This window comes from Cricetulus griseus, chromosome 2 (genome assembly GCF_003668045.3).
Source record: "Cricetulus griseus strain 17A/GY chromosome 2, alternate assembly CriGri-PICRH-1.0, whole genome shotgun sequence".
NCBI lineage: Eukaryota > Metazoa > Chordata > Mammalia > Rodentia > Cricetidae > Cricetulus > Cricetulus griseus.
The window spans coordinates 202,163,989-202,180,736 of NC_048595.1; the positions used below are offsets into that span (position 1 = coordinate 202,163,989).

Genomic DNA, 16,748 nt, shown 5'->3' on the forward strand with positions numbered 1-16,748 from the left:
GCACATGCCATGGCTCACGTATGGAGGTCAGAGGACAACTTCGGGAATTGGTTCTCTTCTTCCACCTTGTGGGACCCAGGGATTAAACCTGGGTTTGTGAGAGTTGGAGAAAGTTTCTTTATTCACTGAGCTCTATTGCTAGCCAATGGGTTGGCATTTTTGAAATGAATTGCTTTACATTGTAGAGTTAGATATATTGTAAATGTATCATAGATAATGAGAACCAGGTTTCTATGGTCGGAGAAATGGTCATAGATAAGGAAAGTGAGAAGATAGATGATTTTATTATGTTAGATTGGAGTCTGTAGTATCTGTTTAAGTTTGTAAGTTTCAAAATATATATAGAGAAGGGCTGGTGGAATGTTTGCCTAGCATGAAGCACCAGGTTCAGTCCCCAGTGCCACATAAAACAGACATGGTGGCACATACCTGTAACCTCAGCACTCAGACAGGGAGGCAGGAGGAGCTGAAGCTCAAGCCATCCTCAGCCTGGTCTATATGAGACCCTGTCGAAAAAGGATATGCACACAGATAAGCAGAAATAGAAATGTGTATGTGTTCTACTTTATACGTAGATGAAGGATCTGTGTCTCCTCAGAGGTGCTAGAAGCACTGGCTCCCTAGTGGGAGTGAACAACTCTAGCATTAATCTTGGTTTCTAAACACCATTTTCCAATAAAAAATGAGGTCTGAGAAAAAGAAACTATAAGGTGAACACGGAACTTCTTGAGAAATCAGGAAAGCAAATAATTCTTTGAAAAAGAAACTGGTGCTGAGGAATTAGTTACTTGTTAAAATTATGTGAGAGCCAACCAAAGGACTCCTCCTAATTGGTAAAACAAAAACATTTTGAGCAGCAAAATAATTACTACTCTTGGGGCTGGAGAGATGGCTACACAAGCAAGGGGACGAGAGTCTGCTCCGGAGAATCCACATAAATGGGGGTGAACTCCTCTGCAGTTCCAGCTGTGGCAGGTGGAGACTGGCTGTAGTGGCTTGGATGGGCTGTGTTCCATGCCTGGTCCCCAATTTGTGCTTATTTGGTCAGGATCAGGAAATGTGCCTCGCTGAAGGAAGTATGACATTCAGGCTTTGAAGTTTCAAAAGGCCATTTTGAATTAGCTCAAAATATGCAGGGATTTCCAGGCTAAGGTAGCTAATAAGACAGTCCTTATTAGTGAGTTCTGGGTTTGATTGAGAGACCCTGTCTTAAAGAAGAAATTGAAAAAGAAATACATTAGGAAGAGTCCTGATGTTAACCTTGGACTTCCACACATGTAAATCCACACTTCTGTGAACATGCATATATGCATGTACATACCACACACATATGTACATGAAAAGAAGGAAAAAACCCCAATAGTAACTTCTAGAACAAGGAAACAACTGGGTAGTGGTAATGCTGGTAAGGTTTGAAAGGGGTCTATAGTTAACACTAATAGTAATTTTTGTATGACTATGTAAGATATTACCTTTGGGAAGGGTGTTTGGAATATGTGGAAACTACTGTGTTTGCAATTTTAAAAACAAATTTAAAATTACCTCAAGTAGATTTCTACAGCTCAGCTTGATGATACCAGGGCTTAGAGTGACCCACCTCCAACCTGCAGTTATCATCCAGGGTAACAAAGTTCCTCTCGGTGATAACAGACACCCAAGGAATAAAAGCCTATTCCAAGCAGCATGTCTGGTAGTATTTTGTTAGCCAAAGCATCTCCTAAGCCAAGTCCCCTGGAAAGTACACTCTGCCCTCAGTTAGGAAGAAGTGCAGGGCCACATGCTATGGAGTAATAGGCAGAGAGGGGGAAAATTGGTGAAACATTGCGCTGTGCTGCAAATGGGAAAAGCAGGAGTCATGTGTCTGGGTCCTGGTGGTGGAGCACATTGACAGTCTCGGGAGGTAAAGCATGCAGTGCTTTCTTTAGAATGCAGTCTCTGTGGATCCCGGTAATACAGCTGGGATCCCTCTCCAAAGACTCAATGGTGGGTAACAGGCTTCCTCCGTAGGCTTCGGGGGCTTCTGCCCCTTGTCTTATCATCCAACTCCTCTTTCCTTTTTTGGCTTTCTTGTAACTTCTCTGCTCTTTCCCAGTGTTTTGGTGGTTGGTTGGTTTGTTTGCTATTTTTTTCTTCCCTTACAGAAGCTACGAGATGCAGGTCAGATCACACTCCAACTTGGCATTTTTCCCAGCAGGGTGGAAACATTTGAAACACTGTATTTTCTGTTGCCCCTGCGACTGCTGCCACAACTGGTTTCACAGACTAGTGAGCTTAACCTGTATTTTGAGTCAATGTTATTATGCTTCTTCTTGCCCCCTGTGGTGGCTCATGTGAAAAGAGCAATTTTGGAATTTTCTCTAAATAAAATAATTATTCACATAAGACCCTAATCTCTTCCACCCGTTATTTCTGAAGCTTATGTTCTTTCGTTATCCCTTTTCTCAACCAAAATCAGAAATCTTAAGATATCACTATTGTTATTGTAAACATTAGTACTTTATTAATAAAAATAACTTTCAACATGACTAAGTGTTATGAATCTAATTGCTCTAGCTGAAAGCTCTCAGTCAACAAAGATTTCTCTTTCTATATTAAAAAAAAACCTCTTGGATAGACAGAGCTGGTCTGAGGAAACAGACTTCTGTTCAGAGCAGGGCATGCATGTCCCTCAGCTTGGATGGAGAAGTGAGATGGTTGGAGGCTGGCATTGGATGTAGCATTCTAGGCAAAGAGAACAGCAGGTAAAATGACCCTCTAATGGGGAACATATTCTCTCATGGAGTGGAGCATGGGGACAAGGGGTGGACAAGGCTGATGAGGGGGTCACCTCCCTGACTGGGGTAGAAAAATGAGAGACCATCAGAAGGTTTGAAGCAGAGATTAAATGTAGGGAGACACTGTAACAGCCGGCTACAGTGGCGGCGGGGCTACAGTGTCTCCCTACAATGTTGGGCACCAGGTGTATGGGTTAGGATGTCTTTATTCAGATAAACACCAGCCAAACACAAGCCAGAGAGAGAGTGCCCTGAGGCAGCAGGCTAGGGAGCCCAGAAAGAGCACTCCCGCTCCCACGTCTGTTGCCTCCTTAAGAATTCCCCATGCCTCATCCTGAACCTCCCCTGACCACGCCCTCACAGGCTAGTCAAGCATACCTGTAGCCAGCTCCTAGGAGGCGGGGCTACAGTGTCTCCCTACAACTATACTCATTAATTTTCAACTCCTTTCCTCTCTCCCTCTCTGTCCCTCTCCCCCTCTCTCCTCTGTCTGCATGCTCACGCGCGCACACACACGCGCACACGCACACGCACGCGCACACACACGCACACACGCACACACACACACACACACTCACACACACACACACACACACACACACACACACACACACACACACACACACACACACACACACACACACACACACACACACACACACACACACACACACACACACACACACACACACACACACACACACACACACACACACGAGCAGGCCTGTTGGGAAGTTATGATAGTGTCCAGATGAAAAATGGTGGATAGTCTAGACAAACAATAGTGGAAAGATGAAGAAAAGAGGATTTGGGCTTTTAATTTTCTTTTCCTTTTAGAGAATTTTTATTAGCCAGGTGGTGGTGGTGCACACCTTAAATCTTAACACTCGTTTGGCAGGTGGATCTCTGAGTTCAAGGCCAGCCTGATCTACAGAGAGGGTTCCAGGTCAGCCAGGGCTATATACAGAGAAACCCTGTCTTGAAAAAACTAAACAAACAAACAAACAAATAAATTTTATTGGATTTATCACCCAGGCAAGATGGTACATGCCTTTAACCCTGGCACTCAGGAGGCAGGAGGCAGATGAATCTCTGAGTTTGAGGCCAGCCTGGTTTACATAGTTAGTATGTTCTAAGACATCCAGAGCTATATATTGATACCTGTCTCATAAAAACTGAGGTGTAGGGAGGGGAGAAGAGAGAGAGAGAGAAGAGAAAGGAAAGAGAGGAAGGAGAGAGGGAGGGTAGACAGACAGATATAGCAGAAAAATTGGACAGGTTTTGGAGATGGCAAAGCAGATTATATAGTATATATATATATATATATATATATATATATATATATCACAGGTGGTCTGGGTAGGTCACAGCTGGGATGAACTGCTGTTTTGTGAGTTTCAAATCTCGGTAATATGCACCCAGAAGGGACTGTTCTGTTTGTTTTGTTAGTTTGAGATTTCTCTGGGTGAAGTACCCTTTGGCCTAGAACTCACTGTGTAGATCACGCTGGCCTGGGACTTGTGGCAATTCTCCTGCCTCTGCCTCACAAGTGCTGGGATTACAGGTATGTGGCATCACTCTCAGATCATTAGTTTTATTTCTCTGTTCCAGAAACAGAAACCAGGCCTTGCATAGAGCAGCAGTGTGAGTCCCATGAACTTTCAGTGCTGGGTCGGGGCTAGCCTTTCCCTTGACCCGTGCACAGTTCCTGCAACTAAGCCTTTGCACACAGGGTCCCTTCCTTTAGGGTTCCTTTTTCCCCAGTGTGGCTCTCAGCCACAGTTTATTAGAAAGCTTCTCTGTCCAGGGAAGAATGTCCCTGCTCTGACTCCTTAGAGAGCAGGTTGTTAGATGTACTGTGGGTTCTGTGTATTTTAGCTAGAGCTGCAGAGCTCCTCATGTAGTTGAGTGGCTGGATGGAAAGGATACATCACCGTGTGGTATTTCCTAGTTCCTTGGTTGGAGACAGAGAAGCTACTGTGGTAGTCCTGCTAGCATTGAGAATGCTGGAACTCTTGCTACATCAGTACTCTTTTAGTCTCTGGGTTCACGTGATCATCCTGAGAGAGCTTGTGCTATGTTTTTCTTACAAAGAATTTTTCTCAGATTGTCACTTTTTTTTTTTTAAGGTCTCAGGGTATTCTCATATTGAGTATCCAGGCTGGCGTCAAATTCAAAATCCTCTTGCTGTAGGCTCTAAGTATTGGGATTAGAAGTATTACTACCAGTCCTGCTTTCCATTTTGTGTTCTTGATCAAACTCAGTGCCAATACACGGAACCATCCTCTGGCAGAGAAAACAGGCAAAGTCCAAGTGTCAGAATTAATCTTAATCTTTTTTAAAAAAGAAAAGTTGTCATTCATCTCATGCTTTTATCTCTGGAATGCCAGGATTAGAGGTATGTGCCACCACTCCCAGTTTTAGAAGCATCATTTTTGCTTCAAATTTCCAGTCTCCAAAAAACTCCTTCTATGAATTGTTCAGTCCTGCAGCTATTGATAATACTCTTGGTCCTGGATGTTTTGGTGCGTGCCTGTAATCGCATCACTTAGGAGGCTCAGGCTAGCTAGGTTACATGGTGGGGGCATATATATAGTTTTAAAGTCATATTTTTATTCCTAGAATCTAAAGAAAAATCATTTTTGTATTCCTAGAAGCTACCATGGTGGTCTGGTGTATAATAGTTGCCTGGTAAATGCATTTTCTCAGAATGACTGAATGAATAAGTTTAATGTTCTATTTGTAGTATGTGATATTGGCATAGTTGCTTATAAACTATCCATGGGTACTTTTGTACACTGCATACACATAGCCCATCCATTTACAACACTTGTTTTCCTAGCTAATGGATCTGTTAAGTTTCTCTTAGCTCTGCTGCCTGCTTCCTTGGCTGCTATGACTTACTGCCTTGTTGTTGTTGTTTTGATGCAGGATTTCTCTGTGTAGCCCTGGAACTCCCTCTGTAGACCAGGTTGGCCTTGAACTCAGAGATCTGCCTGCCTCTGCCTCCAGAGTGCTGGAATGAAAGGTGTATGTAACCACACCCATCGGTTTCGGCTTCCTTTTTCTTATTCATTAGTGTTATGAACCACATATTTTATGTACCAAGCTCTAGCATACTGTCTGGGGAAGTCCAAAAGGAAGAAATACAGTTCCTGTGATCAGTGGAAAGAGATGCAAATGAGCCTGTTTTGAAAATGAGGGTGATGAGCTACACAGCTTGCTAGCATTCTGGGATATCCTGGATTCTGTGGGACTTTTAAAGGAAGGGCAGGAAGATGTTACAGAAAAAGACAGTAATGTCACCATGTCTTGATGGTGATTGAGGAGTTGCCCACTATTTACCCACTGCATACAACAACAAAGCTTGTTAGCCATATTCACTTCATTATCACAGCATCACTAAGTAGATGCTGATCTTAAGATTGTGCATCCTTAATAGTAAGCTGTTCTCTACAGTGACTTATAGATGTTGTCAAGGACAGTAAAAGAGTCTGCCAGTAGAATGTGGGAGCCAGGATGCAGAGAGAGTTGGGTCAAGGAGGTAAACTGACATGGTATCTGATCTTCAGGAACTGCTCGGTCCTGTTGGCATGTTAGTCAGCCATTCTACCCACTGTCCTGCCAAGGTCCCTGTACCCTATGTAACTTCTCTCTTCTTTACTTTCAGGTCAGGCTGTTCCTGCAGGATCCCATGTGAGAATGAATCTACAGACTGGAGCAAGAGAGGTGAAACTCCAACAAGAAGACAAATTTCAAACTAATATGAAAGGATTTAAAAAAGGCAAAAGGTACTGTATTAGTCCTAGGCACTAGGAGGCTTAGTGATGACATTGATTTGGAAATACTAGCAATGTTACCCAATTCATGAGTGTGATTTGTTTGTTTGTTTCTTTGAGACAGGGTTTCTCTATGTAGTCCTGGCTGTCCTGGAACTTGCTCTGTAGACCAGGCTGGCCTCGAACTCAGAGATTTGCTTTTGTCTCCTGAGGGCTGGGTGTAAAGGTGTGCACCAAGACTGGCTATGTGTGTGACAATTTTTATTTGAAATTTAACAGTGTAGAATTTTTGATAAAATTGTGAGGGTTCATATGGCTGTTTACTTCCACAATCTCTGAGAAAAAAATATCTTACAAAGAAAATAGATGCTATAGGGGAATGCTTAATCTGGCTTAATGCTTAAAAGGGAAGCTGCTTCCCCATTCTTTAAGAGCACCCATTTGAATCCCAACAATTAATGCGATGATTACCAATGAGTCATCTGTTCATTAAAACAAGCCTGCTAGGTCTTCTGCTTTTCGGTGATACTTCCTTGGTGAACAATAAAATTGTCTTTAGAAGTCTTTAATTCAGACTAACCTTTCCTCTCATTAGTCAGTGTTAAAATAGGCTTTTTCATAGTATGTGAGTAGAAGCTACCACATTCCCAGTGTTTCCAGGTTTCCTAACTTTTTAATAACCAGTTTGAACGATTTGATTTTAGAGAATTAATAGTTTCTATTTTTCCTGTTAATTGCCTTGAGTTAACAAGTTTTCTTTGCTTGGTGTTTCCTGAAAGAGAGGAAAGGAAACTTGGGCATGGGGTGGCCGAGGTTTCTAGGTCCCTTAGTATGTGTATATAGCATGTTAACACAGGGACCAGACACATACGATGTACATGTTGGGACTGCTGCCTGTTTGGGTATGGCCAACGAGCTAAGTTGGTTCTTATTTTAATAGAAAAACCAAGAAGAATATTTCATGATTATGGAAATCATGTGAAATTCAGATGTTCATTTGTTTACATATCATTTATGGCTGCTTTCTTGCTATAGTGGTAAAGTTGAGACAGCCACAAAGCTTAAAATATTAACTGGTTATTACAGGTAGTTGGTGAACCCTGTTCTGAAACATGTAAATTATTTGGAATTAATTGTAGGTTAAATAGGTCCTATTTGGCTTTTTGATTATTACTAGTTTAAGAAATTTTATAGTTATATATAAGCTATGAAGGAACATTAGCTATCTGACTTCCTTCCTTCCTTCCTTTCCCTTCCTTCCTTCCTTCCTTCCTTCCTTCTTTCCTTCCTTCCTTCCTTCCTTCCTTCCTCCCCCCTCTTTCTTTCTTTCTTTCTTTTTTTTTCTTTTATTCTTTTTTTTTTGAGACAGTGTTTCTCTGTGTAGCTTTGGAGCCTGTCCTGGCACTCATTCTGTAGACCAGGCTGGCCTCAAACTCAGAGATCCAACTGCCTCTGCCTCCCGAGTGCTGGGATTAAAGGCTTATGACACTACTATCCTGCTCTTTTTTCTTTTTGTTTCATTAAAAACAAATTGTGCTCTGCATGTGTTTGTATGTGCCAAGTGTGTGGGGTGCCCCCAGAGACCAGAAGAGGGTGTCATACGTCTTAGAACTAGAGTCACAGGTTGTTGTGAGCCATCCAGCATGGGTGCTGGCAATTGAACTCAGGTCCTCTGGAAGAGCAGCAAGCTCTCTTAACTGTTGAGCCATCCAACTCTAAGACCTTTCCTTGACATAAATGACCAAAATGTCATTTAGCTGATCCATGTGCCTGTTTAGTCAAGTGCTACTCACAAACCCCACAAAGATGCACAGGCAGATTTAGACAGTTTTTATAGTTAGAAGATTCTAATTTACATTAAAATGGAGGCATTTGCCATCATCCCAGACTAGGAAAGTTCTTCCCTATCTCTTCACAGAGGCTTATACTTGCCTTGTCCCAAATCATGCAATTATTCCTTTCTTACAGCCATACCATTGTATAGCCCTGCTAACCTTTCCCAGCTCCAGGAAGCATTCGTGTCAAGGCACTTTGAGCTCTTCTCTCACATGTAGTGCAATTCTTATTTTATAATGAAAAATCCTACCTCCTCCTTGTTTTAAGAATATTGACCTAGGAACTTGATTAAGTGAGAGCTGTTGATTTGTTGTTTTGTATATCCCACCCCACCACCCCTGACTGCCGGTCATCAGTAGGAGTACTTACAAGTTTGTCTTTGCTCCTTTTAGAGCAGGTCTCGACCCTTTTTGGGGAGGGGGTGTTGAGTGACCCATTCACAGGGGTCACACATCAGATATGCTGCATATCAGATATTTGCATTACGATTCACAACACTAACAAAATTACAGTTATGAAGTAGCAACAAAATAGTCTTATGGCTGGTGGTCACCGCAACATGAAGAACTGTACTAAAGGGTCAAAGCATCAGGAAGGTTGAGAACCACTGCTTTAGAGCCAAAGCCTTCTGTGTAGCCTGTAGAGACACCATAAGGAGGAGGAACACTTATTCCTACTTTTTCCTCTCTGCTTTTCTCCCGTGGACTGTTTCTGAGAGCTTTGCCCTAGAATGGCCCCCAGGATATTCTGGGCATTTCCTTTTCTCTCTCAGATTTTGCACCCCACCCTTCTCTAGTTCCTGGGTCACAGGCTTAGGGCTTAAGAGCCAGCATCCTGGAATGAGCAATGTTTTGGTTATCTGATTAGCGTGTTGTGGAAGACAAGGCATGCAGCTTTCTATTCGATTGTTCAGATGAGTCAGTGAACCACTGGACTGGAGAGACAGGGAGCCAAGCTCCAAGCTAGTCCTGCTGGTCATGTTGCTACTTAGAGCTACAATGCCTGTGGGCTCTAAGCCTGGGGCAGAGACCCTGCCTTAGGGCTGTCTCAGAAGGTCCTCTTGGCACTCCCTGACTTCAAATATATTTTTAGGCATAAAAGGCATAAAGGTTTTATTCTACATCCTGTCAACCTCTTCATAGAACAAACATCTCTTTGCCCTGGAATCTTCTTTGAAACTCCCTTCTATGTTAGAGGAATGAAGGACAGACTCCACTCCATCTGAGTTGTGACATCTTGGGTCAGGCCTTTGCCCTGCTGCGGTGTGGTATGGTGGTGAAGAATTGAGCCAAAGACAAGTTGTTTATCTGCTGTGCTAATTCATTCTGTGACCTAATGTCTGTGTGACAGACATTATGGAAATAGTAAGAGACAAAACAGACAAGTGGTAGCCTCCATGAGGTGAGTGGAGGCCTTGTAGAGGTTGACAGGCAGAAAACCAAGGAAATAAACATATGAGTAAGATAATTATGAATTATAATAAGTTCTGGGGAAGAAATGGGCAAGATAATGAGTCTCTGCAGGAGATCATGTTAGATAGGATGATTTGGGAAGGAAGACCTCATCAACATATTTGAACTGAAAGCTAAAGGAAGAGAATTTAAATTCTACAAAGAGTGTTTGTAAGTTTGGGGGTTATAGTATTTCAAGCAGATGGAACAAAAAGCACAGCCCCATACTTTGTCAAGTGCGAGAAACAGGAAAATGATCCAAGTGGTTAGAGAGGAAGAAAAGCTGGGAGACTGATAGGAGGTGAGAAAGAAGAGGTGAGTGTGTGTGGGGTGGGGTACAGTGTGTGTGGGGGGGATACAGTGTGTGGGGTGGGGGATACAGTGTGTGGGGTGGGATACAGTGTGTGGGGTGGGATACGTGTGTGGGGGGGTAGGGTACAGTGTGTGTGTGGGGTGGGGTACAGTGTATGTGTGGGGTGGGGTACAGTGTGTGTGTGGGGTGGGTTACAGTGTGTGGGGTGGGATACAGTGTGGGGGGGGATACAGTGTGTGTGTGTGGGATACAGTGTGTGTGGGGGATACAGTGTGTGTGTGGGGTACAGTGTGTGTGTGTGGGGATACAGTGTGTGTGTGTGCGGGATACGTCTGTAGTGGGGGGCGATACCAGTGTTGTTGGGGGGGATACAGTGTGTGTGGGGGGGGATAACAGTGTGTGGGGGGGATACAGTGTGTGGGGGGATACAGTGTGTGGGGGGGTATAGTGTGTGTGTGGGGGGGGGATACAAGTCTGTGTGTTGGGGTGAGGATTCGTGTTGTGTTGGGGTCAGTGTGTGTCGTGTGGGGGGGATACAGTGTGTTGGGGGGGTGGAATACAGTGTGTGTGTGGGGGATACAGTGTGTGGCGGGATACGTGTGTGTGGGTGGTTGGGTACAGTGTGTGTGGGGTTGGGGTGGGGTACAGTGTGTTGTGTGGGGTGGGGTACCGTGGTTTGGGGGGGATACAGTGTGTGTGGGGGATACGTTGTGTGTGGGGGGTGGGATTACCGTGTGGTGTGTGTGGGGATACAGTGTGTTGGGGGGGGATAAGTGTGTGTGGGGGGCTACAGTGTCGTGTTGGGGGGGATACAGTGTGTGGGGGGATACGTGTGTGGGGGGGATACAGTGTGTGGGGGGTATATGTTGTGTGGTGTGGGGGGGATAAGTGGTGTGTGGGGTGGGATACCCGTGTGTTGTGGGGTAAGTGTGTTGTGGGGGGATGACAGTGTGTGGGGGGTGGGATATCATTTGTGTGTGTGGGGGGATACGTGATGTGGCGGGGATCCAGTGTGTGTGTGGGGTGGGGTACAGTGTATGTGTGGGGTGGGGTACAGTGTGTGTGTGGGGTGGGTTACAGTGTGTGGGGTGGGATACAGTGTGGGGGGGGATACAGTGTGTGTGTGTGGGATACAGTGTGTGTGGGGGATACAGTGTGTGTGGGGGTACAGTGTGTGTGTGGGATACAGTGTGTGTGTGGGGTGGGGTACAGTGTGTGTGGGGGGGATACAGTGTGTGTGGGGGGATACAGTGTGTGTGGGGGGGATACAGTGTGTGGGGTGGGGTACAGTGTGTAGGGTGTTAAGGGAAGACCCTGAGTGTTCTCCATCCACCTTTCAGTGCAGTAGAAAGGGCAAGAGCATTTCAGGCAGGAGAGTGGCGTAATTTAGCGTAACAGAATAACTGTAGTGTCTGGATAAGAGATTGAAACTAGGAAAGAAGCAGCAGAAACCACCAGGACACCATTTCAGTAGGTGTCTCATCTGGTCCTACTGAGACACCACGGTGACCAAGTCCAGGGCATCATGATGTGGAGCGGGTGAATTTAGAGAGTTAGTTTGGAAGTGTATGTAGAAGGATTTGCTGACGACTTAGACGTAGATGTTGAAGAGTGGAGAGGGTTTGGAATAAGGCCTCATTTTGGAGTTTGAGCCACTGAGTGATTAGGGATTCTCGTTTTTGAAATAGAAAAGTTACAGTTGGACCATATTTTTAGAGACAGGTATCATGAGTGTTGTTTTTTATCAAATAAGTGTGAGGTGTGTATTAAACATCTGAGACTCGTGTGGATGGGCTGACTGGCTGACGCAGAGGGCAAAGGCACATGTTGCCACATCTGATTGCCTGAGTTTTATTCCCGGGCCCAACATGGTGGAAGGAAAGACCCAGAACCGACTCCTGCAAGTTGTCCTCTGACTGCTGCATACATGCCATGGAACCACACCTGTGCCCTAAGTTAATAAATGTAGGTGGATTTTTGGTTGGTTGGTTGTTTTTGAGCAAAAGACCTCTGAGACCAAAGATACATCAGTTAATACACAAGTTAGTTTCCCTTTGCTGTGAGCACACACTGAAAAAAGTAACTTAAGGAATTACTTATTTAAGCTTAAAGTCTCAGAAGTGTCACACCATTGTGATAGGGAGGGCATGGCAGAGCAAAGTAATTCACATCTTGGAAAACAGGAGGCAGATACAGGAAGATAATGGATGGATAACGCCTCCATCACAGTGACCTGCCCTCTTGAACTAGGATCTACCTTCTATCTCTGTCATCCCCCACAAATGTCCTTGTATTATGAATCCATCAAGGAATGCCCTTGCTTAGGACAGAGGCCTCATGATCTAACTGCCACTAGAAATGCCTTTACAGATAGACTCAGATATGTTACATCCCGTCTGTTTATTTTACATCAGCTGCTGCCTTCCCCTATCCCCATCTTCCTTCCCAGTCCCTCTCCCCCTCCTCCCTCCCTCCACCCCCATCCCCCCTTCCATCTCCATCCAGGAAAGAGCAGGTCTCCTATGAGTATCAATAAAACATGACATATCAAATTGTAGTAAGGCTAAGCACCTCTCCATGTGTTAATGCTGGGCAAGGTGACCCAGTATGAGAAGTAGGATCCCAAAAGCCAGTAAAAGAGTCAGAGACAGCTCCTGTTCCCACTGTTAGGCGTCCCATAAGTGGACCAAGCTTCACAACTATAACATATATGCAGAGTGTGTAGGTCAGTCCCATGCAGGCTCCCTGGTTGTAGGTTCAGTCTCTGTGAGCCCCTATGAGCCCAGGTTAGTTGATGACGTAAGCCTTCCCATGGTATCCTAGACCCCTCCTCCTCCTCCTCCTCCTCCTCCTCTTCCTCTTCCTCCTCCCCTGCAGGATTCCTGAACTCTGCCTAATGTTTGGCTGTGGGTCTCTGCATCTACCTCCATCAGCTGTTAAATGATGCCTCTCTGGTGTCAATTGGGCTGGGCACCAATCTGGTCATAGGAGATGGCCAGTCCAGGCTCCTTTATCCACTATTGCTGGGAGTCAAAGCTGGGGTCCTCTCATAGACTCCTAGGAGATTTCCCTGTGCCAGGCTTCTGCCTGACCCTGAAGTGTGCCCTCCCAGCAGCCCCCCCTTCAGCACCCTCCCCCTCCATGCCCCTCCCAACCTGATGAAATAAAGTTGAAAGTTAATGATGAAAATCAAGAATAATCCTAGCAGGGAGTTGTACAAGATCCTGCTGTTTGAGGGGAGGGGTTTGAACTAAAGATATTAGTGTGGTTATCAGTATCAGATAAATATTTTACTGACTCACCCTAGAGATAGAAAAAGAAGATTGTTCAGGACTGAACTGTGAGGCATTCCAGCACATAGGGTTTCAGGTAAGAGATGACACACCATAAAGAGATAGAGGAGGAATGATGGGTGAGCAGGGTGAGCATAGTGACAAACCAGGAGAGTTACAAGAGGGGAGTCCAGCTGGGCATTGGTGGAGCACGCCTTCAATCCCAGCATTCGGGAGGCAGAGGCAGGCAGACCTCTGTGAGTTTGAGGCCAGCCTGGTCTCCAGAGCCAGTGCCAGGATAGGTTCCAAAGCTACACAGAGAAACCCTGTCTCGAAAAACAAACAAACAAACAAACAAACAATAAAAAAAAGAGGGGCATGCTATCAAATGCTGCTGGCTGATAGGGGAACATGAAGTTAGTGGGTAATCCATTGGGCTTGATTATCAATCATTGATAATTTTGATGAACAGTGTTAGACAACTGTGGGGCTGGGAATATAGTTCAGTTGGCAGAGTACTTGCTAGTATGCATAAAGTTGTGGGGTCATCTCTAATACAACATAAAACCAGGAGGAAGCAGGAGATTAGAAGTTGAAGATCATACTCAGAGCTTCACAGCATGATTGAGCCCAGCTTGAGATATATGAGACCCTGCCCCCCAAAACCAACAACAGGAACAGAACAGTGTTAGCAGTATGGTAAGGAAAGAATCACGGTAGAGCAAATGGCAATGTAAACAGGAAAAAATTAATGAAAAGCAAAATAGAACTCAGGAGGCAGAGACAGGATAGCTCCAAGGCCAGCTTTGAGGCCAATCTTGCCTAATTTCAATGTTCTAGGCTAGCCAGAGTTACATAGTGAGGCACTCAGTCTTTTTTGTTGTCGCTGGCCTGGAACTTGCTGTATAGACCAGGTTGGCCTCTGTCTCTCATATGCTGGGCAGGAAATGGGAGGAGGAGAATCTGTTCCTCCTGCAGCTCCTGAATCTCCTGAATCTTTGGCTCCCAAGGATGGGGACAGAGCAGTGGTATCCTCATGTGCTTGGCAGTGGAGAGAGAGACCCTTACATCCCTCCTGCTTTGTGAGGTTGGGCTAATCACTTGAATGAAGTACACCTTCAAAGGAGTAGCCCCTGATGACACATGAAGTAGCACTCAAGAAATGGAAGTGGCCAGCTATGAGAAATTAGTTGGGGACTGAGGTTTAGCCCAAAAGACTGTTATGATGACTCAGAGCTGGATGAGGAGAGTTCTAAACACACACACACACACACACACACACACACACACACACACACACACACCCTTCTAATATAGGGTGAGACCGGTTATGATGACTCAGAGCTGGATGAGGAGAGTTCTAAACACACACACACACACACACACACACACACACACACACACACACACACACACACACACCCTTCTAATATAGGGTGAGACCGGTTAGAATCTGGAGTAGAGCAGGACGGTAGCCATTTCCCTTCCTTTGGAATGTCCTGTTCTCCCACTGCCCCCAGCAGTTAGTTGTGTGCAGCCAGCAGCTAGGCAGTGCAGTTCACACCGTGTGCTGCTGCCCCAGTGCCAAGAGGGAGGTTAGCAGCAGGGACTGAGCAGCAAAGGTGGAGCCCAACGCCTCTCCATGACGCTGTTGGCCAAGCCACCCCTTCCACAGTGGATGCAAGCTGAAGAAGGCTGAGGGAAAGGTATTAGACAAGAAAATGCAAACGAAGGGAAGAGGGCGCAGAGGGCAAGCAGGCGGAATTGGTGACCCGAAAACTACGGATCTGCCTGCAGAAAATGGAGAGGTGGAAAACCAGAGTTCAGCCTCACAAGTAGAAAAGAAAGAAGCCGAATCTGATGAACCATGCAGCATGCTGTCAGAGGTCCCTGCCTCCCTTGTACGATCCAGAGGAATGTTTTTTATCAACTATTTCATAAATTTGAGTTTTTTTAGTCATTCTAGAACGATTTTTAAAAGGTGGAGGGAAATCCTACCTGATCCCATTTTTAAATCGTAAACGATTTTTTAAAGAGGTTAAATCATTTGACTGTTGTTTGTTTCTTTGTTTATTTATTTGTTGGTAAACCAGAAAAATAGCAGGATACTGAATCAGGAGAGACTGTGACTGTCTTGGGGGTTACCATAGCATTCTGTAAAAGGGGCTGGTTTTAAATCCTACAAGACAAATCATATTAAACCACAACTTGGAGTCTCAATTGTTCATTTGTGTCTGAAATATTATCAGTTATATTTGGTCTTGTGTTTCTAGTAGAACCATTTCCTAAAAACCTACTCCTTGGTCCTTGCCCTGTCAGAATTGTGACAACCGACTGCTGTGAATGGTGGAAATTTTGAGTGTGTACTGTATGGGCATAAAGTTGTGAGTCAGTAGGGGATCGATATGTGAGGTCTTAGGGAAAACTTGCCAAGTTTGAGGCTGGAACATCACTGGACTGAGTTAAAAGAGAAGCAACATGTGGCTTTTCAGAGTTTGGGTACGTGAACACAACGTATGACTTTGGGTAGGTGTGTTAAGAATTGAAATGTCTGAGCTGGGCGGTGGTGGTGCATGCCTTTAATCCCAGCACTCAGGAGGCAGAGACAGGCGGTCTCTTTGAGTTCAAGACCAGCCTGGTCTACAAGAGTGAGTTCCAGGACAGCCTCCAAAGCCACAGAGAAACCCTGCCTCGGGAAAGAAAAAAAAAAAAAGATTTGAAATGTCTGTATATATACTCTACTTCTCAACCAAGAAAGTGTCCTGCTGTGTCTTTAATCCAACCACAGCTGGACAGTCTGGCTAAATGCCAGCTCACTTGCATTTGTCTGCATCACTCTTGCTCTGGCCTTTGTTCACTGACTGAATTGAGAGCTCAAGATGGGACCTCACTTTGTTCCTACCAAAGAGGCTTCTCCAGTCAGGGTGGCTGGCTGAAACTGACCAGCCCCAGGAGGTTTGGGAGAAAACTGTCATCTCCCTAGGTTCTTGAGATCCCTGCCACATTGGTTTCTTTACTCCACCCTCTTGGAGATGGCTGGAGAAGGTGGTTGGTGATTTTCCTCCTGGGTTTCTCAGATCTGTTCCTCTGCTGGTCTGACATATACCGCCTCTGTGCTCAGACATTGACTTTAATGTGTGAATCTACCCATCTCATTATCTAAGACAAGTTAGCTTGTAAAATCAAGTCTGGGACATTTTGGAGGTCTCAGGTCCCTGCTCTGATCTCCAGAGGATTATAGATGGGGTGCCTGTTACCCCTGTATCTGAATCCTTTGTCCCCGGAAGCTCTGCTGGGACACAGGCTCAGAAGACAGCAGCACA

At 45.0% G+C, this 16,748-nt stretch overlaps 1 protein-coding gene across 6 annotated transcripts in view; it reads left to right on the plus strand.

The window, feature by feature from the left end:
- Window positions 1-16,748, plus strand: part of Sil1 (SIL1 nucleotide exchange factor) — a 237,493-nt gene that overhangs the window by 149,224 nt on the left and 71,521 nt on the right. For all 6 annotated transcript variants that reach the window (XM_027400747.2, XM_035440197.1, XM_027400746.2 and 3 more), the window contains one exon: window positions 6,445-6,565. In XM_027400747.2, the coding sequence (XP_027256548.1) occupies window positions 6,445-6,565 (121 nt within the window). The remainder of the gene's footprint in view (window positions 1-6,444; window positions 6,566-16,748) is intronic.